This window comes from Paroedura picta, chromosome 1, assembly GCF_049243985.1.
Source record: "Paroedura picta isolate Pp20150507F chromosome 1, Ppicta_v3.0, whole genome shotgun sequence".
Lineage (NCBI taxonomy): Eukaryota > Metazoa > Chordata > Lepidosauria > Squamata > Gekkonidae > Paroedura > Paroedura picta.
Genome location: NC_135369.1, coordinates 3,967,288 through 3,993,214, shown reverse-complemented (window position 1 = coordinate 3,993,214; position 25,927 = coordinate 3,967,288). Strand labels below are relative to the sequence as shown.

General features: G+C 47.7%; 1 protein-coding gene across 1 annotated transcript; it reads right to left on the bottom strand.

The window, feature by feature from the left end:
- Positions 1-656: 656 nt before the first annotated feature.
- LOC143829268 (methanethiol oxidase-like) lies at positions 657-24,661 on the bottom strand. Its single transcript, XM_077319864.1, has 12 exons — positions 24,557-24,661; positions 22,751-22,807; positions 20,822-20,934; positions 15,632-15,817; positions 14,121-14,241; positions 11,857-12,039; positions 10,955-11,133; positions 9,029-9,107; positions 6,801-6,922; positions 3,859-3,951; positions 1,457-1,575; positions 657-1,363 (listed from the first exon to the last, which is right to left on the bottom strand). The coding sequence occupies exons 1-12, from the start codon at positions 24,627-24,629 to the stop codon at positions 1,201-1,203; spliced, it is 1,488 nt and encodes a 495-aa protein (XP_077175979.1). The 5' UTR covers positions 24,630-24,661; the 3' UTR covers positions 657-1,200.
- Positions 24,662-25,927: the final 1,266 nt, after the last annotated feature.

The window sequence follows — 25,927 nt, the reverse complement described above, 5'->3', positions numbered from 1 at the left end:
AAAAATAAAAATATTATTAACAAAAAAAAAAGACAGACGAAAAGCGGGTTATTTAACCTAGGATCCCATTTCAGTTGACACTTTATTTTGACTTTCATTAATAGAGAGAGGACGCTTTATTTTGACGCTTTATTTTGACTTTCATTAATTAAAAGAGAGGACGATTACACCACATTGCCTTGTGGTTTCTTTTTTTTTTCTTCTGAGTTTTTAAAAAGTAGACTTGCCTTGATTTCCATCTGCAGATCTAGCACCTGGATCAGGATCCTGTGTTTTTCCTAATCGACCTAGTCTCCATTTAGAAGTTCTGGAGGTGGAGCTTCCCCCATGGGCTGAACTCTGCAACGAATACCCAGTTCACAGAATCCAGGCAGCCTTGGACATGAGAGGCCATATCAGAAAGATGACTACCCCTTTGAAAATTTTGCATTCTTATACTGCTGTACGCCACCCTGGCACCATTTTTTTTGGAGAGGGGCAGTTTATACACCACAATATAAGTAAGATGCTCCTGATTTCCGGAGAGGAAAATCCAGTCGCCAAAGCTCTTTGAAAGCGCATTATCCTACATGTGCGGAATGAGCCCTGGTCTCAGCCAAGGCTGTTCTTCATAAGAGAGAGCCAGTTGAAAATGGAAAAAGTCACAGACATCCAAGTGGTGTGGAAGAAAACCTTTTATTGCCCTGGTTTTCCTTCTGACACAGCTGTGACTCGAAACTTTTTTTTTTCTCATTCCAATGAAGCCACATGTGAATTGCATGAAGAGCAGTATTGCATAGAACCAAGAGCCCTTGACAGGTCAGCATACTGAGTGATTTCCATTTTCAGGAGACTGAATCCATTGACTCCTGAAATAAACCCAACATTGAGGGTTGCCACCCCAGAATTACAAGCTTTCTCCACACTTCAGAGATCAGTTCCCCTGAAGGAAACGGTAACTGTGGTTGATGGACTCTATGGTTTACCAGAGAGTCTAGGAGAAATGCAAGTCCTAGAATGTTGTCAAATCCTTGCTGAGCTCCCTCTACAGGCTCCAACCCAAATTTCCCAATCTACAGTTGGCAACCTTAGAAAGCTTCCATGCCACAAATCAGCACAAATGTGTGTTTTATGAAACAATCAGATGAGGATAGAAGAACCCCAAGCCACCATGTGCCCTCTCCCAAAGCCAGCGCTGGAACAGGCCAGCAGGCTCCCCAGCTAGATCCGGATGTTGGAGGTACAGTCTCCCCCAGGGTAGTGAAGATCCTTTGCCCGGGCCGGCCCACAGGGTTCCTTTCCGAAATCAACCAGGAAGTCTTCGTTCAAGAACAGGCCTCCGCATTCCGTGTCCACGTCTATCTGCAGCATGACGGAGCCTTCCCTGGAGAAGGAAGGAAACAAGAGTCCGGGTGAACAAGCAGGGAATGAAGAGGGCAGACGGCCGGCTGCAGGAATAGGGGGAAAAGTTTCTCACCTGATCACCTCAGGGTAAAACTGCTTGTCCCATGGAGTATACACACCGTTGGTAACATAAAGTCTTTTGCCATCCAAGCTGAGCTGAAGCATGAAGGGTCCCCCATAGACTCTTCTTCCCTAAAAGATGGAGGGAAAAGGAGGAAGGTCGAAGAGATGCAGATAGCAACGCTAGGAAAGACTGCGTGTCACGTTTTCGGCTCTTAGGACTTGCCGGAGTTTCTGGTACTGTGAAGTTCAGCTATGTACTCATCACCAGCAATTGATTTGGGCAGGGGCTCCTCGGGAAAGGAGACTGGGGATTTTGGGACCCAAGTCAACTTCTGTATTTGTAGGAGCCCATCAAGGAGGAGCTCTGACCTGGACAGTTCAGGTCCCAATCTCATCAGATCTTGGAAGCTAAACAGGATCATAGAATCATAGAGTTCGGAGGGACCTCCAGAGTCACTAGTTCAGCCCCCTGCACTTTGCAGGAACTCACAATGGCCTGCCCACCCACAGTGACCCCAATGTCATACCCAAGCAATCTCCCCTCGCTAAAATTCTCCAGAATCCAGCCTGGCCTGGAGGGAATTCGCCTCCCATCCCACAGGAACAATTAGCAATTCCCTGGTTATGCAAGGAAGGGCCACAAGAGACAAACCTTGGCACATCCCTTCCTGCCCACCCACTCACAATCTACCTAAATTCATAAAATCAGCATTTCTGTGAGATCACTATCTAGCCTCTGCTTAAAAACTTCCAAATTAGGAGAGCCCACCACCTCCTGAGGAATCCTGTTCCACTGAGGAAGCTATTTATCTGTCAGGAACTTCTTCCGGGTTTTTAGTCAAAAATTCTTTTGAATTAATTTCAAAGCATTGGTTCTGGCCTGACCCTCTGAGGCAACTCTGATCCATCTTCTCTCTGAAAGCCCTTCAAGTATTTGAAGATGGTTGTCCTATCACCTCCTAGTCGCCTTCTCTCCAGGCTAAACAGACCAAGCTCCCTCAATCTTTCCTCATACGTCTTGGTTTCCAAACCTCTCACCATCTTCATAGCCCTCCTCTGGACTTGTCTTTCATAGCCCTCCTCCAGCTTGTCTTTCTTCAGTTGTGGTGCCCAGGTGAGATCTTACCAGAGTAGAGTAAAGCGGCACTACAGTTCTTCAGTGTCTGGTCTACTAAGACCCCCATATCATAGAATCATAGAATCATAGAATCATAGAATCATAGAATCATAGAATCATAGAATCATAGAATCATAGAATCATAGAATCATAGAATCATAGAATCATAGAGTTGGAAGGGGCCATACAGGCCATCTAGTCCAACCCCCTGCTCAACGCAGGATTAGCCCTAAGCATCCTAAAGCATGTATCCAACCTTTGCTTGAAGACTTCCAGTGAGGGGGAGCTCACCACCTCCTTAGGCAGCCTATTCCACTGCTGAACTACTCTGACTGTGAAAAACTTTTTCCTGATATCTAGCCTATATCGTTGTACTTGAAGTTTAAACCCATTACTGCGTGTCCTCTCCTCTGCAGCCAGCAGAAACAGCATCCTGCCCTCCTCCAAGTGACAACCTTTCAAATACTTAAAGAGGGCTATCATGTCCCCTCTCAACCTCCTTTTCTCCAGGCTGAACATTCCCAAGTCCCTCAACCTATCTTCATAGGGCTTGGTCCCTTGGCCCCAGATCATCTTGGTCGCTCTCCTCTGTACCCTTTCAATTTTATCGATGTCCTTCTTGAAGTGAGGCCTCCAGAACTGCACACAGTACTCCAGGTGTGGTCTGACCAGTGCCGTATCCTTTTCACATGTATTACCTCCAAGACAACTCTTGCCCATCCTATAGTGATGCATTTGATTTTTCCTACCTAAATCAAGAACCTTACATTTTTCACTATTAAAATTCATTTTATTCCTTTTATCCCAGTTTTGTAGTCTGTGAAGATCATCCTGTATCCTGATTCTGTCTTCTGGTGTGTTTGCTGTAACTTTCAGTTTAGTATCATCTGCAGACTTAATGAAGACCCCCTCTATTCTTGCATCCAAATCATTTATGAATATCTTGAGCAACACAGGGCCCAGGACAGATCAGGTCAGTTCTGGCTAGTAGTTGGATGGGAGACCTCCAAGAAATATTAGGGTCTTGGCACAGGGCCAAGCAATGGCAATACTGTTAACTCCTAGACAGACATCATATGGAAGTCCTAGAGAAGGGGGGGGGGGCAAATGGTGGCGCTCCAGATATCCATGGACTACAAATCCCATGAGCCCCTGCCAGCATCATGCTGGCATCTCATTGCATTCTTCCCAGTCTCCATCCCCAAATCTCCAGCTATTTTCTTAGCTGGAGTTGGTAAACTTCCCAAGCAGCCCTCGCTCTCTCCTTCCCCCCCCCCCATTTCCAATTTACTCACCTGGATGATTAAAGGATCAGGTTGGCAGTCCAGCTCTTGATCTTCAAGCACGGTGACCACCCCGCATTTTGGAATGCTGCCCCCCACAAAGATCTGTGAGCACACAAAGAGCCCCCCACCACCCCCAAAAGGAGAGGATAGGTCAGATTCAAGAGCAAACACGTCAGAGGCGCCATCTGCAAGATACTGTGATAATTGTATGTAGAGTGGCATATTAATAGCATCTCGCCATTTTGGTTCAGGGGGCAGGAAAGGGTTAAAAGGATTCCAATCAAGACCAGGGAGGGGCTCTTCTGGGTTCTCATTTTAATCACACGGTTCTCCCTGTTGCTTCAGGCTTTTTACTTTTCTTCATGGGTTTTGCTCAATCTGGTGGTGGATTCAGTATAACATCACTGTACATCTAGCATATTTCCCTGCACTTTAAAACTGCTGGTAAATTTGCTGCACACGCAGCAATGTGACATCAAATTTTGCAAACTGACATGGGCAGGATGAAGAAAAACCTGAAAGAATACAGGTGCCAAAATTATAAACATGAGAATGAAGAAAAGGTGTTGGATCTAGTAATTCCTTTCCACTAGACGTGGTGTTTTCCCAAGAATCATAGTATCGGAAGGGACGTAGAGACCATCTAGTCCCACCCCCTAGTCAATGCAGGATCAGCCTAAGATATCCAGGAGAAGACACTCTCCAGTCGCTGCTTGAAGACCACCAGTGAAGGGGAGCTCCCCACCTCCTTAGGCAGCCTATTTCATGGTTGAACTAGACTCACAGGATCCTAGAATCATAGAATCATAGAGTGGGAAGGGGCCATTCAGGCCATCTAGTCCAACCCCCTGCTCTACACAGGATCAGCCCTAAGCATCCTAAAGCATCCAAGAAAAGTGTGTATCCAACCTTTGCTTGAAGACTGCCAGTGAGGGGGAGCTCACCACCTCCTTAGGCAGCCCCTTCCACGGCTGAACTAGACTCCTAGAATCCTAGAGTGGGAAGGGGCCATGGAGACCATCTAGTCCACCCCCTGCTCAATGCAGGATCAGCCTCAAGCATCCAGGAGAAGGATCTGTGCAGCCGCTGCTTGAAGACGGCCAGTGAGGGGGAGCTCCCCACCTCCTTAGGCAGCCCCTTCCCCTGCTGAACTAGACTCCTAGAATCCTAGAGGGGGAAGGGGCCATGCAGGCCATCTAGTCCCACCCATTCCACTGCTGAACTACTGTGAGTGTGAAGATTTTTTCCCCCTGTTACCTACCCGGTATTGTCCTCCACGTAGTTTAAAGCCATTCCTGTTGTTCTTCTCCTCTGCTGCCCACAGGAACCTTTCCCTTCCCTCCTCCAAGTGACAACCTTTCAAATACTTCAAGGGAGCCACCCTGTCCCCTCTCCACCTCTGTCTTCTCCAGGCTACACATTCCCAAGTCCCTCAGCCTTTCCGCACAGGGTTCGATCCTGCACTCCTTTGCAATCCAAACTTGAAAAGCAATCCTTTCAAATGATTAAGCTAAATCTTCACCAGACTGCTGAGACTTAGTCCATTAAGAATGTTTCCTTTCTGGAGTTCCTTAGCAAGGGCAAAATGCGATTCGCATCTGGCCCCCATTACATAATCGCCAGCCAGCGTTTTTCAACTGCCACATTGGTTGCCAACTCTTAGACAATGACGGATCGAAGATCTGATTCGGTAGAAAGTATCGTCAGAACAGGAAGACATGAAGCTGTCTTAAACTGAATCAGACCTTTTCACTCTTGTCTACTAAGACTGGAAAAGGCTTTCTGGGATTTCAGGCAGAGGTCTTTCACCACACCTACTGGCTGGAATTTAGAACTGGGCAAGCCTGAAATAGAATTGGGGACCTTCTGCATGCCAAGAGGAGCCACTGCCCCTCACCAAAACTTGGGGCCTTTCCGCACAAGGACCAATGTTGCCAATTGGTTCCACAAAGCGGAAACGCTATTTTAAATAGTGGAATCTCGGCGTTGCGCATACCTGCCTTTGTAGTGGAATCCAGTAGCGTTTCATTTGTTCCGCACAGGTTTCCGGTCTCGCAGGAATCGCTAGAAAGGAAGCGATTTTTTCCGTGCTTGTTCCCGCCCCTGGCCATCAATCAAACGAACAGCCAATGGGCGGTTGTTATCATGCTCCGGAAAAAAAATCCCCCCCACACACGGGTGCGATTTTCGGCCAATAATAAAAGGAACTTGCAAATATGGGGCTGTGTTGTGCTTGGGGACTTAGGGGAGCTTTAAAGCACTTCTGTGGAGGGACTGTAGCCGGAGAAGCCTCGCTGGGTGAATGAAGCCTCGCTGGTTCGTTGATTTCCCCGCTCGCTCCATGGGGAAAAAAAATGGCGATCGCTTCGCCGGAAGTTCGGAGGAGAGAGCCAGGGGGAGGGACTTTGTTGCAGCCACCAGATTAAGAACGCACAGGTCTTTTTCGCTAGTGTTGCAGGTTGCTGGCAGGAGTGTAGCGATTTTCTGAGGGTGAATCCACTTTTCTGGATTCACCGGAAATCGCTACAATGAAGCGATTTTAGCTCTAGTGTAGCAAGACTGTTACAGATTAATGCGACGTCATGAGGAATGGCAAATTAGTAGCGTTTACCATTTGCAAGCCTTCTGCTACTTTGAACTTGTGCGGAATGGCCCTTGAAGTTGCCACATACTGAATCATATAATCAATCCATCATGGTCAGTATTATCTACTCTGACTGGCAGAAGCCCTCCAGGTTTTCAGGCAGAGGCCTTTCATGTCACCTCCTGACTGGTCCTTTTACCTAGAAATGCCAGGGACTGAACCTTCTACATGTCAAGTGTAAATGTTCAAAGATTGAGCCATGGGATGTCATCTGATCTGATCCCAGAATATTTTGACTTTGATGTGCAACCTCTTATGCCTGCCTCTCCCACCAGAGAGAGAAGGACCCTTGAATGAAGACACTTACCTGGCCAACCAGCCTGGGGCAATGAGGGTCAGTGATGTCGTACTGACGGACATCGCCATGTATGAAGCAGCTCAAGTACAGGAACCGGTTGTCCAAGGAAATGACAATGTAGCTGCTAAAGGCTGGAGGAGAAAAGGGGGGGGGATATTTATGACTTTTCCTTTTCAAGGGCAAGTATGAAAAAACCCACCTCATGATGGGTTTTGTAGTCAGTTAGTGGGAAGGTAAGCACTTAGACAAGTTTCTTTTTGGATGCTTGAATCTTTTAAACTTAAATGAGTCCATTTTAAAAACCAAGAACCACTGCATTGATTCTGTGTTCTGCACACAATGCCACACTGAAAGATGTAGGGCTGCCCAATATGGGTTGGGAAATTCTTGGTGATTTGGGGGTGGAGCTTGGAGAGGGCATGATTTAGGTATGGGAGGGACCTCAGTGAGATTCCGCAGGGCCTGTAAGACGGAGCTCTTCCGCCAGGCTTATAACTGAGGCCGGGCGGAAAGAAGATCAGCCCCCCCCTCACAAACTGGCGATAGAGAGCGTCAACCCCGCCGTAGTTGAGGATGCGGAGAGCAAATGAGTAGATTACGCCATCGCTGTTGCCATTACTGTAAATTATCGGTTTTTATTGTCATTTTATGGTTTTAGGGGACGGGGTTATGTAAGCCGCCTCGAGCCTTCGGGGGGAGGCGGGGTATAAATATAAATATAATAATAATAATAATAATAATAATAATAATAATAATAATAATAATAATAATAATAATAATAATAATAATAATAATAATATAAAGCCATAGAATCACCCACCCCAGCAGCCATTCTCACAACACCTCTGTGGTCAGGACTTCAGTTGTAATTGCAGGGCTCCAGGCCCCACCTAGAAGTTTACGAAACTAGAATGAAGACATATTGATAATGTCCAGACTGGTTTTTTTTACATATTTTCTTCCCCTTGTGGCTATCATTCCTTCCCCTGGAGCACTGCGATCTTTTACAAAATTGCTAGCTGCTATATCGCTATAGCATTATAATGCCAAAACAATATCGCAACTGTCAATTATCTTCAAAAGCCAGTCAAAAGCCCACGGGTGGCAAAGAAGGGGAATTGGTGGCCAGAAAGGGCTGACCACATGGAAATGGTGCCATTGTGGGCTGGAGGTCCAAAAGACATGACGTTCTTGCCAGAGGAAGCATATCCAAGCAGGGAAAAGTTGGAGAAAATTGGGGGAGTGCCTGGAAAGTGATAATTGGAAGATAATAGCATGTGGAGGGTCCAAAAATCACCACTTGAGTTGGGAAGCCAGAGGAAGAGCAAAAGTGGCTCACTGTGGATGCAAACCTATTGGTCATTCCCGGCCCCAGAGAAGTGTGCCAAGCCTCAACCAGGGCCAGGGCTTTCTCTGTCCTGGCCCCTACCTGGTGGAATGAGCTCCCGGGTGACCTGCGGGCCCTGCAGGAGCTGTCAGCGTTCCGCAGGGCCTGTAAAACGGAGTTCATCATCACCCTCCATCCCCCAATGCCCTTGTTCGGGTAGGGGAGAGTGGTATTTTCTGCCGTGTTGGCTATTTTTATAGTCTTTTAAGGTAAAAAGGTAAAGGTATCCCCTATGCAAGCACCGAGTCATGTCTGACCCTTGGGGTGACGCCCTCCAGCGTTTTCACGGCAGACTCAATACGGGGTGGTTTGCCAGTGCCTTCCCCAGTCATTACCGTTTACCCCCCAGCAAGCAAGCTGGGTCCTCATTTGACCGACCTCGGAAGGATGGAAGGCTGAGTCAACCTTGAGCCGGCTGCTGGGATCGAACTCCCAGCCTCATAGGCAGAGCTTTCAGACTGCATGTCTGCTGCCTTACCACTCTGCGCCACAAGAGGCTCTTAAGTCTTTTAGCGGGGGGTATAAAGGGGGATTTTAAGACTACTGTTACCCGCCACGAGCCTGTAGGGAGTGGCGGGAAATAAATCTAATATAATAATAATAATAATAATAATAATAATAATAATAATAACAACAACAACAACAACAACAACAACAACAACAACCACCAACATTCCCCACAAAGAGACAAAAACCAGAATGACACAAGCCAGATTATTTGCTGTTCCAGGAGGGGGCGCCAGTGCCTATCTCCACAAAGCTAACAAAAGAATTTCCTAAAACCAACTGCAGTTTGCAAAGAGCAGGGCTTGCATGCAGAACAATCCCGACCTCCACCCTGTTGACTGACCTTGCATTTCAGGGAATAACCACCCGGACACTCTCTTGTTCGGAATCTGGATCACTTTCTCTGCTGTCCAACATCCGTCCTGCAGAAGAAATATAGACCGTCTGATTATTAACTTTTTTTCACAGGGACACAAGGCAGATTACAAACCACCAGAAAGAAATGGAGCATAGTGTAAGTATTCACACAGCACATTAAGGGGTACAAAAATGACACCAGTAGGATTCTGCTTGCCATGGAAAAGAAAAAGAGCCCGTAGCTATAGAATCATAGAGCTGGAAGGGCCATAGAGGCCATCTAGTCCAACCCCCTGCTCAATGCAGGATCAGCCCAAAGCATCTTAAAGCAATTCTATATAAGCTCTCGTGAGTCACAGCTCACTTCTTCTGCAATGTAAGGACACATGGTCTTGCGTTGTAGCTATATTTTAATAAGTGAGCTCAAAACTTCATACCTGCCACAAGAAGTGAGGTTGAAAGCTCATGCCCTGCTTCAATTGTATGCTAGTTTGTGAGGCTCTGTTGGACACTTGCTCATTTCTACAACTGCAGACAAATTTACATGGCCCATCTTGCAATATACTTGACACAGCAATATAGACTACAGTCCGTAATAAAAACCCAAAATGCACCCATTTCCACATTAAAAGGTAAAGATATCCCCTGTGCAAGCACCGCGTCATGTCTGACCCTTGGGGTGACGCCCTCCAGCGTTTTCATGGCAGACTCAATACGGGGTGGTTTGCCAGTGCCTTCCCCAGTCATTACCGTTTACCCCCCAGCAGCAAGCTGGGTATTCATTTTACCGACCTCGGAAGGATGGAAAGCTGAGTCAACCTTGAGCCAGCTGCTGGGATTGAACTCCCAGCCTCATGGGCAGAGCTTTCAGACTGCATGTCTGCTGCCTTACCACTCTGCGCCACAAGAGGCTCTATTTCCACACTGGCAACCACAAATTAAACCCCATAAGTCCCAGCTTTAAAAACTGAAGACCAGTTTCCTGGGGATTCCCATGCAGCAGTTCTCAACCGCTACCATGCCACGACCCCAACTGCGGCAGCGGCAGTGGAGGGCAGGGCGCGCACACATGCGGGGCAGCATGTGAGGGGATGCATGTGCGAGTGCATACATGCGTGTACACAGGCACACAACAAACGGGAAGTGGCATGGAGGTGGCCAGTGCCATCCCTCCACCCGCCTCCACCCACTTCCGCCCGCCACCACCACCTGGCTCTGTCCGCCACCACTGCCACCCACTGTCGCCACCATGGCAACCCAGGTTCGGGCCAGGCGATCCCAAATGGGGTCGTGACCCTGGGGTTGAGAATCACTGCTCCGGGGCATATGAGGGAGCAATTCGGGTTTGCCAAAGAGGCAAATTTCAGTGTGGAAATGGACATAAATCTCAATGCTTTAAAAATGCAAATCAGAACAATATCCCTGGTGCAGAAACAGGCCTCACCCTGCCCACTTGCTTAAAACAATTACTGGGCACCAGGACAGGTGCTGGGCACCACACTGCAGATCCATAGTTATGACCTCTGGTACAAGCTAAAGATTAGTTAGAGCGGTTTCTCAGGGGAACAGGCTTCCTCGGGAGGTGGTGGGTTCTCCATCTTTGGAGATTTCTAAACAGAGGCTGGAGAGCCATCTGACGGAGAGGCTGATTCTGTGAAGGCTCAAGGGGGTGGCAGGTGACAGTGGATGAGCGAGAGGGTTGTGAGTGTCCTGCACAGTGCAGAGGGTTGGACTAGATGATCCATGAAGTCTCTTCCAACTCTGTGATTCTATGATTCTATGTTAAGGTAGGCAGTGAAATCCTTAGCACCAGTGAACCTGAGGAAATGGGACTTCCCACCACTCCTCCCTTGGCTTCAAGCAAGAAAACCCGTTTGAGAATGGACATGCACACCCGTTTGCCAAGGTTCACCTGTGTCTTGTAGAAGTGATGGACGGATCCCTGGAGCATGCAGACCACAAATCCATGTGCTGAGTCAGGGTTGTGCAGGAACCGGACTATCATGGGGGCAGCATCTTCCCCTAAATCGATCGACTGGAGAAGGCAGCGGCCAGTCAAATCCCAGACGTTCAAGTAACGGTTATACCGTCCTGAAGGTGGAAAAAGTGTTACGTATGTCAGGACCCTGCCTTATGTTATGGCATTCTGTCCCAAAAACCAGTGGCACCCCTCAATAGTCTAGGCTTGTGTCCAGATCAGGCACGGCCAAGATCCTGCTGGGCCAGACTCCATCTTATTCTCAGCCACCGGTTCGACATTGCTTTAGGATGCTTTGGGCTGATCCTGCGTTGAGCAGGGGGTTGGACTAGATGGCCTGTATGGCCCCTTCCAACTCTATTTCTATGATTCTATAGCCTGTATGGCCCCTTCCAACTCTATGATTCTATGATTCTATAGCCTGTATGGCCCCTTCTAACTCTATGATTCTATGATTCTATAGCCTGTATGGCCCCTTCCAACTCTATGATTCTATGATTCTATGATTCTATGATTCTATGATTCTATGATTCTATAGCCTGTATGGCCCCTTCCAACTCTATGATTCTATGATTCTATGATTCTATAGCCTGTATGGCCCCTTCCAACTCTATGATTCTATGATTCTATGACATGACAGTTGAAGACTGATACATATTGCTCTTCTCCTTCCCCCTCCCCCCATTCCAAGGACCTTCTTCCTGGCAAGGTCAATTCACAGGTGAAAGGGAAGGTGAACAGGGGCTTAGCAGCCCCTCCCCTCTCTATCCCCAGCCCAGAAGAAAAACTTTCCCATTGAAATAGCAAGGCAAGCGTTTCGTCACATGAAGTCTTACCTTTCCCCAAGTCATTTGGGTTGTACTCAGTGATAAAGAATTTCGGTATCCCTGATCCGGTGCTTATCAAGACATTATGCTTTGGCTGGAAATCGAAATCGCATCCTATAAGTTTCGGTTGATCGGGTCTCTCCCAGGTCCCCTTCACTTCAAAGGTCTCCGCATCCAGAAGGACAAAACCACCTGGAAGAAGAACAAGATCTGTTCTCAAAAACATGCGCCCCCATCCTGAACTTCTTGCCCAGGGTTGGGGTGAAAAGGCAAGCAAAAGAATCCCAAACAAATTAGTTGTCCATGCACAGGCAATTGCATAGATATCATGGCTGCTGTTTTTAGGGGATTTATCAGTTCACCTTAAAAGAAGATCACGCCCTGAACAAAATGGTTAAAGGTAAAGGTATCCCCTGTGCAAGTACCGGGTAATGTCTGACCCTTGGGGTGACCCCCTCTAGCGTTTTCATGGCAGACTCAATATGGGGTGGTTTGCCAGTGCCTTCCCCGGTCATTACCGTTTACCCCCCCAGCAAGCAAGCTGGGTACTCATTTTACCGACCTCGGAAGGATGGAAGGCTGAGTCGACCTTGAGCCGGCTGCTGGGATCGAACTCCCAGCCTCATGGGCAGAGCTTTCAGACTGCATTACTGCTGCCTTACCACCTTGCGCCACAAGAGGCTCAAAATGTTTAGTGCTTTCAAATTAAATGTGTGAGCTCAGGCTGTCAAGTGGCTTCCAAGATGGCACATGATTGTAGTCGTTCAGTATTGGAAAGGTTGTCACTGGGCACTGGGACTTCGGACTGCTCCAGGGCTGCTTCAGAGACAGATCGACCAAATACGGTCTGAAGCAGAAATTCCTATTAAAAGACAGAGCCGAAGCGGCCGTCTGAAGTGAGAGGGGTGAGGAATCTGGGGGAGGAGTTAGCCAATAGGAAGGCAAGTTTTTTTTTGGGGGGGGGACATTTCTTGGCCAATCACAGAAGGATTTTCCTTCTTAAAAATCTTCTTTGCATGGCCAAGAGGGTATATAAAGCTGGAGGATCTTCTTGCTTGCTTCTGTTGTTGGTGGCTGCTCTGATAGAGGAGACTCTTTACGTCTGACTCCCAGAGAGTATACTGGGCCTGGCTGGCTGGCTGGCTGGCTGGCTGCTGCTGCTGGAGAATCTTCATTGCTGGAGAAGACATCGAACGATTTGACTGAGGGACTACTGATCTTTTTTCCCTCTTGCCTTCTCACTTTTCTTCTTCCTCTTTTCACTTTTACTCAGACTTTACCTGACTTCGCCTCTTGTTTTTAACCCAACCTATTATTTCGGTTTCGGTGGGTGGGGTGGGGTGGGGTCTGGGCCGCCTTGGGGTGCTTGGGTTTCACTTTTCCTTGTGTCTGTTTCTTCTTTTATTTCTGATTGAGTGCTGTTGTGGCCTGGGGGTCAGCACTGTTTGTTTGCTTTTTCTTCTTGGGGTGCTGTAGGTCTTTACAGTTTTTTAAAGATTTAATTCGGTGTTGTTTTTGCAGCGGGGGTTCCCCGCTTTGGTTTGCCACTGTTGTTGCTGCTGTTGTGGCACTGCTTGTTGTGATAGGTTCCTGTTGGGGTGCTGCTGTTGTTAGAGTTTAAACTTTGAATCCATCCTTCCTAGTGTTGTCGCTGTTGCTATTGCGGGTTGCCCACTTTGGGTACTGAGGGTAGCAGAACAAAGTTTCATTCTGGGCATAAGCTTTTGAGCGATCTTTTCTTGTGCATGTTTTGTATTCTTCTCCTTTTTCTGTTCCCCATTAGCATCAATTAAGAAAAAGAAATAAAATTAACAGAAGGTGTTAATTTTAAAGAATTCCCTTAACTGAGCAACAGATAGACGGATCCACTTTTCACCACGTAATTTGTTGTTTGTCTAGGCCACGGGGGGCAACATCTGGGGACACATTCCGAATTCTGACACAGCCTGATGGTCACAGCAACAAAATGGCTGCCACAAAATGGCTGCCACAAAATGGCTGCCACAACTTAATCCCTGTGCTATGGGGGCAGCTGATGCCAAAGGAATGTATATTTTTAAAAAATCTGCATAGCCCATCAAATCTCCAGGGGCCAATCAAAAACCTTGCTGAGCAAAAGCCCCACCTGGCTACAATTACTTCCTCAAAGCACTAGGCAGACTTCAGAAAAGTTATCCATGAGCATTCAGGCTCCCACAGACACCACACTGGGGACCCCTGACCTAGATCACCCTCAGCCAAGATTCAACACTGGCATCAATTTCATGAAATACCTCTTCCGTTGCCACACGGGTCCCCTATAGCACTGGCCACGAGTTCCCCACAGCCCAGGAAGTGAGGGGTGAGAAGGAAAGCCAGGTTGCATTTCCTGAAAACTTCTCTTGCCTCAATCACCTGTGGAGGGGAAGGAAAGAACATCTGTCATGAAATTACACTGGCGCTTGGTGCATCTCGGTTATGTACCACATAACCTAGGAGTCTGAAGCCATGTAAACAGTTTCAGGAGGGTAGCCATGCTGGTCGGCAGAAGAAAACCTAGATTCTAGTCCAGTAAAAACCAGAGGCCAATCAGATTTCCAGGGCACAACCTTTCAAGGGTCAAAGCTACCCTCAAATCCACCAGTATCTATCAGATATTGAGGTCTGGCTCTCAAAAGCTTACCCCCAGATTATAGCCTGAATAGAATTATAGAATCACAGAGTTGGAAGGGGCCACAGAGGCCATCTAGTCCAACCCCCTGCTCAACGCAGGATCAGCCCAAAGCATCCTAAAGCATCCAAGAAAAGTGTGTATCCAGCCTTAGCTTGAAGACTGCCAGTGAGGGGGAGCTCACCACCTCCTTAGGCAGCCTATTCCACTGCTGAACTACTCTGACTGTGAAAAATTTTTTCCTGATATCTAGCCTATATCATTGTATTTGTAGTTTAAACCCATTACTGCGTGTCCTTTCCTCTGCAGCCAATGGGATGGCCTGTATAGCCCCTTCCAACTCTTTTACCGCTGCATCACACTGCCTGCTCATGTTTAGTTTACAATCCACAAGTACCCCAAGGTCTCGTTCACACACAGTGTTACCTAGAAGCGTATCCCCCATCCAGTAGGCATGCTTTTCATTTTTCTGACCCAGATGCAGAACTTTACACTTATCTTTATTAAATTGCATCTTGTTCTCATTTGCCCATTTTTCCATTGTGTTCAGATCTCGTTGAATTCTGTCTCTATCTTCCGGAGTATTTCCCAGTCCACCCAATGTTGGGACTGCCAGCAATTCTGGTTGGTGGGGACATGATCTGAGCATCGAATTGGGGTCACTGTGGTGAGCAAGTAGTTGTGAATATCCAGTGTTCTGCAGAGGGTTGGACTAGATGAACCCCTGGATGTGCCTTCGAACTCTATGATTCTATTAATGTAATTGAACTCAAATTTTGTTCCACTGTATCTATAAGACATATATGTATAAGTGGCAAACAGCAGCTTACATCATTCTCCCCTCCCCATTTTATATGCACAACAACCCAGTAAGGTAGGATAGGCTAAGAAGGAGACTGGCCAAGATCACCCAGTGAGCTTCCACGGCATGAGCACTGTTTTAAACCTGGATATCTCGGATCAGGGAATGACACTCCAGTCACTACCCTGAACTGTTCTGAAATAAAATTCCAAACACTTCTTACAGGCCAATGCAGAAATTTTCACAGTGCCACCAAACCCCTCCCCCAAATTCTCTTCCTCTAGCTCCTCCCAATCCCTATACTAGTTTGTGCTTTTCCAATATTTACGTACCTTCTGGAGGCAGGGAGCTCTCTGGTCAGCCTCTGTGTCTACCACATAAGTGCGAGAGGAGCCAAAACAAGGAAGGATCAGTTTGTTATGCTTCTTGGTGGTGTCCCCAGGACAGCTACTGGCGCTGTGCCAACCAAACCAGTGGAGTTCGTCATTGATGTAAGGCATGGGTAGACGGTGGATCACCTGTGGATTAAGGTGGTAAATTAGCGCATCTCCAATCCAGGGACTTATCTGCACTGAGCTTTTTGTCCTCCATCAGCTCAAATTCAAATAAGCAATCAGCACCTGATCCGATTTCTAGTCTGATAACTGTCGGTCTAATTAATCCAACCGCAACATCCCAGTTCAACTCTGCAGTGACATCACCTTTCTCCTGGGATATCTGAGAGTGCATATTATCTGCTTTGCTGGAGAAAAGCACTCTGAAAGCCCATTCCTGCCCTGTACAGGTGTTTCACTTTTGGAATTTTCTTTCATCCCCTCCCTCCTCTTCCCAGCCTGGCTGCACCACCATATGTGCTCCTTTGGTGCTTCCCCCTACCCCAGCTTGCTCTGGCTGTAGAGCTGTTGGGGAACAAAAGGCAGGAAATAAAGCCCTCTCGAATTGCAAGGCTGCTGGCTTGTGCTGCTGGCTGGAGCTTCACACAACCTCTGCTTCCCGCTCTGCATCTCTCCACCACAGGGGGCTGCACAGGAAGCGAGGTAAAAGTAAAAGGTGCCAACAGGTATGGGCACATCCCCCCCCCCCCGATCAATCAGAAAGGAGAGAGGAGATTGACAACTGGAACGATTCAAGTGCAGAAGGCAGCATTTTCCGCCAGACATTTGTTTGAGACGAGGAATAACCAACAGTGACTGAAGGACCCCTGCTCACCCCCCTCCCTCCCAGAACCCCACCAGAGCATTCTGGACCTGTTTGTACTGTTGCATTGTTGCATTGTTTATACTGTTCTATTGTTCTATTGTTATACTGCTACAGCCCTTAGTTATTAATATTATTGTACGGGTATTCATATGTTATAGATTGTTTCATGTATTGTTCATATGTTCTATGTAAACCGCCCTGAGCCTCTGGGGAGAGTGGTATAGAAAGAAAGAAAGAAAGAAAGAAAGAAAGAAAGAAAGAAAGAAAGAAAGAAAGAAAGAAAGAAAGGAAGGAAGGAAGGAAGGAAGGAAGGAAGGAAGGAAGGAAGGAAGGAAGGAAGGAAGGAAGGAAGGAAGGAAGGAAGGAAGGAAGGAAGGAAGGAAGGAAGGAAGGAAGGAAGGAAGGAAGGAAGGAAGGAAGGAAGGAAGGATGGATGGATGGATGGATGGATGGATGGATGGATGGATGGATGGATGGATGGATGGATGGATGGATGGATGGATGGATAGATGGATAGATGGATAGATGGATAGATGGATAGATGGATAGATGGATAGATGGATAGATGGATAGATAGATAGATAGATAGATAGATAGATAGATAGATAGATAGATAGATAGATAGATAGATAGATAGATAGATAGATAGATAGATTTGGAACCAAGGACTAAATTCTTAACTAAGACCTTTGGGGGGGAGGGGGGAGAGGAGGAGATTGTTTTTTATATTCCACTTTTCACTTCCCCAAAGAGTGTCAAAGCAGCTTACAATCTCCTCCACTTCTTCTCCCCACAACACATCCTGTGAGTTAGATGGGGCTGAGAGAGCTCTGGAAGAACCGCTCTGTGAGCTCTATCAGCGCTGCGACAAGCCCAAGGTCGCCTAGTGGGCTGCATGTGGAGCAGGAGTAAGTAACAAACCCAGTTCATCAGATTAGAGGTCACTGCTCTTACCCATTATACCAAACTGACACAGATAAATTGGTCTTTTGGTCATCATATATGAATGCTTTGGGTTTGTTACAATTTGTCACTGTTTTTTGTGGCTGCAAGGAAACACTGAGCCAAACTTACCTCATCAGGAAGTTAATATTTTTAACCTTTTAGTGCTTGGTATTTACTGGGAGCTGGTTTATTTCCCTAGCTTTGTTTATACTGTTTTATTGTTGCATCAGATATTATACATATATTGTCATGGCCTTTGGCTATGAACCATAAAATTTATATGACTATGCCCTTTCCCAGCACCTGCCGGTTTTCAGAAAGAGGCTGGATCTAGGTAGAGATTTTGCCCAGCAAGGTTTCTGATTGGCCACTGGAGATTTAATTGGCATCACAGATTTGGGGAAACATTGTTTTGGCAGCAGCGGACACCACAGCACAAGGATCTTCACTGTGCGACAGAAAGTAGACTGTGGCAGCCATATTGTGGCTGTGCACCCACACACACACACCCCACACACACTGTCAGGTTTCCAAAGGTGACTGCAGGCTCAACAAGACCCCCGCTCCCATCTGATCAGGCCTACAAAGCTGAGCACTGGAGCTCTTGGGGGTTTTGGGCAGAAAAAACGTCTCTCCCAACACCTTTAATCTGAGAGGCTGAAGAGCCAGGATGAAGGGCACCCAACTGGTTCTGTCCACAAAATGCAAACTTGTCTCCAGGTAAGCAGGGAAGGGAGAGGGAATTTAACCTCTTGTCTTGTTTTCCTATTCACAACTGGACTCCTTGCTTTCTTCTTAGTAGATGGGAGGAAGGAATTCAAGTTTGGAAAAAGACATGGCCTTTTCTCATCCAGATTGCTAAACACGCAGGGAGGATGTTTTTTTAAATAAAAAAAAAACTCAACCAAGTGGAGTTGGAAGGGTTAATCCCTCTCTCCCTTCCCTGCATGGCCCTGAGGCAGATTGAGGCTGCACAGTTGGCACTGCATGGGCCCAAAAAGATCTGCCTGAGACCTCAGGGCCTTATAACTGGAGGCATCAGGGACTGAATCAGGGACTTTCTGCATGCAAAGCAGATTCCTGCACTACTTAATCATAGCAGCAAGAAGACACTGGTTTACAAAGATAAGTGTGGCCTACATACACCATGCACCACGCCCTGCACAGAACCAGGCTAATTTTCTTTTTCTCTCTTATCTCATCCACTGACTGAGCAACCATCAAAGCAACCGACGTGGCATTACAAATTTCAGTGCATCGTGACTAGTGCAAGATTGTTTCTGGGTATGTCCCATTGCTCAGACTGCCGTGCTAGCAATGCCATCTGCACCTTTCAGGGGTTCATCTTTTTTGGAAGGGATGCTGGCGAAAACTCTACTCAGTGACCAGCCATTCCTTTGGAGGTCCAACAACAGGGCAGAGAAACTGAGACCTTCCTAAGAACATCAGAAGAGCCTTGCTATATTGGACCAGTGGAACATCTAGCCCAGGGGTAGTCAACCTGTGGTCCTCCAGATGTCCATGGACTACAATTCCCATGAGCCCCTGCCAGCAAACGCTGGCAGGGGCTCATGGAAATTGTAGTCCATGGACATCTGGAGGACCACAGGTTGACTACTCCTGATCTAGCCTACCATCCTGACTCTCACGGCAGCCAGCCAGTTACTACAAAGGTCCTACCACAGAGGATGAGACCTATTTAGTTATTTAGTAGCTCCTGATAAACAATTATTTCATGAATGGAATGGTTCTTCCTCTCTTCGGCATGGTATAGTAGTTGAGAGCAGTGGGCTTTAATTTGGAGAACAAGGATTGATTCCCCACACCTCCACAGGTAGCCAACTGGGTGACCTGGGGCCAGACACAGTTCTCAGGGCTCTCTCAGCCTCACCCACCCCACAGGGTGTCTGTTGTGGGGAGAGGAATGGGAAGGCGACTGGAAGCCCCTTTGAGACTCCTTCAGTAGAGAAAAGCAGCATCTAAGAACCAACTCCTCCTCTTCTTCTTCTTCTTCAGTAATCTCAGGGCTCTCTCAGCCTCCCCTCCCTCACAGGGTGTCTGTTGTGGGGAGAGGAAAGGGAAGGCGATTGGAAGCCACTTTGAGACTCCTTTGGGTAAAGCGGCATATAAGAACCAACTCTTCTTCTTCTTCAGTAATCTCAGAGCTCTCTCAGCCTCCCCTCCCTCACAGGGTGTCTGTTGTGGGGAGAGGAAGGGAAGGTGATTGGAAGCTGCTTTGAGACTCCTTCGGGTAGAGAAAAGCGGCATCTAAGAACCAACTCTTCTTCTTCTTCAGTAATCTCAGGGCTCTCTCAGCCTCCCCTCCCTCACAGGGTGTCTGTTGTGGGGAGAGGAAAGGGAAGGCGATTGGAAGGCACTTTGAGACTCCTTTGGGTAAAGCGGCATATAAGAACCAACTCTTCTTCTTCTTCAGTAATCTCAGAGCTCTCTCAGCCTCCCCTCCCTCACAGGGTGTCTGTTGTGGGGAGAGGAAGGGAAGGTGATTGTAAGCTGCTTTGAGACTCCTCCATGCAGTGAAAAGGGGGGATTAAAATCAGTTCTTCTTCTCCTTCAAAATTCCATCCTGCCACAGCCACAGAAAAAGGAAGGCCAAGGTTGCTACGCAGAGGCTGGCAATGACAGACTGCCTCTGAACTTCTCTTGCTGTGAAAATCCCCAGGTTTGCTGTAACTTGGTGGAAAGTTCCACCACCACCGTTGGCGTTCAGCGGTTCGAAGAAGGATCTGATGAATTAAATAGTGTGGACAGGGCCATCAATGGATACAGGCTCAGGAAGTTCGACAGAACATCCAATGTTCACACTGAGGACTTCCAAACACAGAGGGCACCCCACATCGGCCCCTTTAGACCTTGTTTCTGACTGTCTTGGAGACATCTGAGAGGTCCCCCTTGAGAACTCAGTAGAAGCACTGACAAAGCAAGGGAGATACTTGTGTCCACTATTGGTGGTGGAAACTGCTGTTGAGTTGCAGTCAACTTATGATGATTCCTCATGGGATTTCCCAGATGAGAGACAACCTCACACTTTCTTGGTGGTCTCCCATCCATGTACTAAGCAGGGTCAACCAGGCTTAGCTTCCAATATCTGATAATATCTGGCTAGCCTGGCCGATCCAGGTCAGGGCAGAGACATTCAGAGTTGATCTGCCATTGTCTTCTGCATAGCAACCCTAGACTTCCTTGAGGGTCTCAATTCCAAGTATTAAGCAGGGCTGACCCTGCTGAGCTCTCACAATCTGATGAGATCGGGCTAATTTGGGATATCCAAGTCAAGGCAAGAGCTTAGCTTTTGAGATCGAACAAGATCTTAAACATCCCGCAAAACATTCCCCAATGAAAAGAGCTATAGTCATAACCTTGCAATAAGTTGGAGATTCTGGATCTACATCCACCGTAGCCAGGTAGTCGGGCTGTTGGGTGCAGGTGCGAGTTAAGACGCAAGCAACATACATAAGTTTCTCTCTGGGACCTTGGAAGCAAAGAAGACATTTAGGAATGAAGCGATGGGACGGAGAAACAATGGCTTCCTTGATTCAAGGTGCTATCTCTCCTGCAGGTAGGGTAGGCAGGTGCAGGTAAGGGAGCTTTGAAAGGGGTCCGTGGGAGCTCTGAAGTGGTGTGATATGGGGAGGGGCTCTAGGCTGTCTTCTCAGCTCCTACTTCTCAGAGCCACCGTGGTAGTAGTAAAAGTAAGGGGAGGGAGAAAAAGGAGGGCTAAGGGGATGGGTAGTGATGTCACTTCCAGGGTTATGGCCAGCTGACATCACTTCCGGGGCTCCTTGAAGTCTGAAAAATTATTTCAAGAGCTCCTCAATGGTCTAAAGATTGAAAAAGGCTGCCATAGGCTTTCCAAGTTAAGAGGAGGTGGTTGGCCATCACCTTTCACTGCAACATCTCCCTTGGTGGTCTCTCATTCAAGTACCGACCCTCCTTATTTTGCAAGATCAAATGAGAACGGGTCTTGCTATACCCCATCCTCTCTAAAGTCCTGCTGGACTCGCATCTGGCTCTATGTTCAACATAGTTTCCCTAACTAAAACCAAGGGCCACTGGCTGATTCCCTTAGAGGAACACGAGATGGGCCTCCTTTGGCCAGTGTCAACTGGCTGAAACTGCACAGCTGAAGAACCTCTTTTGGAATCGCCGGGAAGATTTCCAGGAGAGCTATCAAAGTGTCAGGAATTTTGACTGCAGGATCCTCTTTTATGAGACAGCAGAGCTGATTTCAGGAATTTTTATGTTCCCTCAAACCCCAGGCAGGAGACAACTGAAATGTCTGCTTTTTCTCCTTGAGGCAAGAAGATAAAACGCTGCCGAAGGAGCTGATGCCAGGGAACAGCTTTCCTGAACCCACTCCAGAACAGCTGCATTGTGGGAAGAAGGGTGCTCTCTAGAACAGGAGTCCCCAGTGAGGTGCTGTCAGGAAGCAGAGCAAAGTCTGTGATAAAGGAGCTTCCAAGATCTCAGGTAGAGTGAAGTTCCAAAGGAAAGTCTTTATGAAACAGAACAATACAACAACTAGTACGTGCCAAGACTCGGTGAGCAAATGCCTTGGCAGAGACAAAGATACATTAGGGTATACTTATAGGGGGGACCAAGCATGGGAGGGAGCAAGAGGGACCGGGATGGCGGGAAAGGTACATTTGCAAAAGAATTACAGAACTTCCCAGCAGAGCCAGATGGTCCAGCTTTGATCTAAACAGGTACTCCTGTTGAGTCTCCAGTGAGACTGGCAAGGTCACAAGAAAGCGAGGGAGATAAGGAAACCCAGCTAAGGGCAGCTTTGGAATGCAGAGGCAGCCAGGAACCAGCAAAGGGATTTATGTTTTTATGACAACTGGCCTGGAGGAGACCAGGAGGCCGAAGCAAGAGGAGGGGGCATGAACCAGGGTTCATGACAGGTGCCCACAGATGCCATGGCACCTGTTGACACCTTTCCTTGTGCGCACCAAGTGCTTTTAGAAAGTGGGCAGGGCCAAGTAAGGATTCTGCCCAGCAAGGCTTCCAATTGGCTGTGAGTTTGGCAGCAGCTGCCAGCACAGCACAAAGATATTTACTGTATGATTGACAGTAAGATGCAGCAGCCATGTTGTGGCTAGTTCCACCTCCAGTGGCAGCCATTTTGTGACTAGCTCCACCTCCTGCAGCAGCCATTTTGTGGCTGGCTTCACCATGTTGTGTCTGGTTTCCACAGGACTGTTGGCTCAGAAAGGCTGGGGACCCCCTTCTCTAGAAAGCCCCTTTCAGCTGAGGCTCAAGCAAACACGGTGGTGAAACAAACTTACCTCTTATGGCATCCAGAGGGGTTGCATACCCATGCCCGGTTTCACAGCCACCGGCCCCTATGACATTTAAGAGGGGAGGGGGGAGAAAAGAGGGACTCCTGTTATTTCAAAAAAAAAAAAAAGCATAACAATTTAAGAATTGCCCTGCAGGATCAGACCAATAGTCCATCTAGTCTAGCATCCTGTCTCACATAGTGGCCAACCTGTCTCTCAGGAGATCTAACAATTGAGCAGAGAGGTCAACTCAAGGCCTTCAAAAAAAGAGCCCAGCTGGTTCAGACTAGTGAGGGTCCATCCAGTCTAGCCTCCGGTCTCACAAAACGCTTCTGAATGGCCCTTGATATATTGCAAAGGTCCAGCAGAATAAACTATTTTATTTAACAGACAAGGAAAGGTCAGGTGAAAAGAGGAGATGACAATTCTGAGGTTAAAAAAAAATCAGTAGCACAGTCTTTAATTTAGGATATTGTGACTTACTAAAGCTCATTTCCTTAATAGGGATAGACTTTTGTACCGGTGTCTTCCCAAACACCACAGTATTAAAATGACACACTGAATTTTGCCAAATTATACAGTTGGGTCCTGCTTACACAGAGCACTGATGGTTAGCCAGTCCAATCCAATGCACAATGCAGGAACTCACAGTTATCTGATCCACAGTGACCCCAATTTCATGCCCAAGTGATTCCCCGTGACACCAAATATCTCTAGAATCCAGCCCAGCCTGAAGGGAATTCATCTACCATCCCACAGTGGCACTCAGCAATTCCCTGGGTCTCTAAAGAGGGGCCACAAGAGACAAACCCTGGCACATCCCTTCCTGCCCACCCCACTCACCATCTGTCTAAGTTCATAAAATCAACCTCTCTGCCAGATGACTATCCAGCCTCCTCTTAAAAACTTCCAAAGAAGGAGAACCCACCACCTCCCGAGGAAGCCTGTTCCCCTGAGAAACCGCTCTATGTCAGAAACTTCTCCCAAATGTTTAGATGAAATTTCTTTTGAATTAATTTCATCCCATTGGATCTGGTCTGTCGCTCTGGGGCAAGAGAGAGCAACTCTCCTCCATCCTCTACAGGGCAGCCTTTTAAATACTTGAAGATGGTTATCAAATCCCCTCTCAGTCATCTCCTCTCCAGGCTAAGCAGACCAAGCTCCTCCAACCTTTCCTCAGACAACTTGGTCTCCAAACCCCTCACCGTCTTTGTTGCCCTCTTCTGGACATACTCCAGATGCTACTGGACTCTTGTTCTTTTCTCATGATTCTCCTAACTGGAGAGGGCCAGGATTGGAGCCAGGTTCTTCTGCAATCAAAGTAGATGCTACACCACTGAGCCACAATCCCTCACCGAAACATGAAGCTACCTTAGTCTTTGGTGCTGGTGCCAGGGTCCTTCTGGCGCTCCATTGCCTAGGGTGTCATGCTAAAGATGGCCCAGGAAGGGACCTCAAGCATCTGTCTGTGCCAATGAAAATCAGGCAAAGCCTCCAAGAAGCTCTCCAGCAGTGTGGTGTAGTGGCCAAGAGTGGCAAACTCTAATCTGGAGAACCAGGTTCGATCCCCCACTCCTCTTCTACCTGAAAGCTTCTGGGAGACCTTGGGCCAGTCCCAGTTCTCTTAGAGCTCTCTCAGCTCCACCTGCCTCACAAGGCACCTGCTATGGGGAGAGGAAGGAAAGGCAATTAAGAGAGACCAGTAGGGGATCAAACCCAACTCTTCTTCTTCCCCAGCGGAGTATGACACGACACTTCAGCCTCAGTTGCTGGTCCCTACCCTCTACCCCTGTTGAGGACCCCTTTTTTTACCTTTGCTTGGCAATTGTGGGCCCGATCCCTTCCATGTCTGCAAATCCTTGACTTTCTGCTGCTCTACAGACATCTCTGCAGTCTGGGCCTCCACGGTCCTCAGTTGAAAGATACAATTGGCCTCACACCAACCCAGAAGGGAGCTTATATACAGGCTGATGGAGGAGGGAGTGAGCGACAAGGTGGGGTGGAGGGAGAGTCTGTCTCCTCACCTTCCATCCACCCCCAGTGAGTCGTAAAGTCGGTGCTTACACACCCTCCTGGGATAGAAAATTGAGATAATAAGCCCCTTTTCCTAAGAAGTAATAAACAAGATTTATGTTCTAGCCAGTCAAGCTTTTCCCTTCTTAATGCGCCAAGGAATGGGGCCAAAATCAGGCATTGCATAGAGGGAGAAATGGGCACAAACCGCTTCAAGAGCCAGAATTCATCACGAACTTGGCCCAGTTCATAGCCCCGAATTGACATTTATGGGAAGTTCCTTGCTTGAAATTTCACCAGTTCGCTTTGGCTGTTTGGGCCGTCTAGACCCAAGCAGGACAGGTTTCCTGGGAGGGAAGCAGGGTGCTTGGATGGGCCACAGCCATAAGTGCTGGACACAGGACTGGAGGGTCAAGCAGTGCCAAGCGGTGGCAGTGGGAGAATGCAAAACAGACAGCTTCCAGCCGGAAGCAGGAGAACGTTCAGAGCAGCTGGTTCAGTTCAAGGAATTTTTGTTTGGCTCAGTTCAGGTTTCGTCTGAGATCAAACACTCTTCCGTGGGAAATTATTTCCCCGTGCATTGCTATGGGAGGGATACGAGCCTATATCTGCCCCATTCGTCCTTTGTCTGGTGTCTTCATCAATTTCCTTGTTCTGTGATGGACTTCCACTGATGCTTCCCGCTGTAAGTGCCTTCCAATAAAATTGACTTTGGTTAAGTCCCTGCTGCCTGGGACTTAGTTCTGCTGGTGCAGAAGATGACCTTCTGAGAGAACACTCCATGGGTCACGACACAGTAGAGTTGACCACAGATGCAGCGATGGTGAAGAGGAAGGGCGGTGACCCCAAGAGAAGCCAGATGAGCTGGACTCCTGTCTGCCCAAGAAGACCATTGCTCAAGAGGAGACGTCTGATACAAAAGAAGACTCTGACACGATTGTGGGTTATGGAGACCATGCTTCCTCACCTTCCATCCAGCAGGGGTCTCCAAAGGAGGGTTCAAAAGTGGAGGTGCCCCCTGTAGGAGACACCAAAAGATTGTCCTCCAGGGACAATGGAGGAGTGGGCCCATCTGTGGCCATCCGCCATGTTCTTGGCAACCTCTCAAAAGCTGCCATCTTGCCTTCTCAGAGAAGTGTCATCCAAAGCTACAAATCTGGAGTGCAGAGC

What these genes read in the sequence shown, in the direction of transcription:
- LOC143829268 (XM_077319864.1), bottom strand. Translation starts at nt 24,629, where the DNA reads ATGTCTGTAGAGCAGCAGAAAGTCAAGGATTTGCAGACATGGAAGGGA. An exon ending in CCCAAATGACTTGGGGAAAG is followed by an intron (nt 11,134 to 11,856) that starts GTAAGACTTCAT and finishes TTCCACCTTCAG; the next exon opens with GACGGTATAACCGTTACTTG. An exon ending in GTTATTCCCTGAAATGCAAG is followed by an intron (nt 6,923 to 9,028) that starts GTCAGTCAACAG and finishes TTTCTCCTCCAG; the next exon opens with CCTTTAGCAGCTACATTGTC.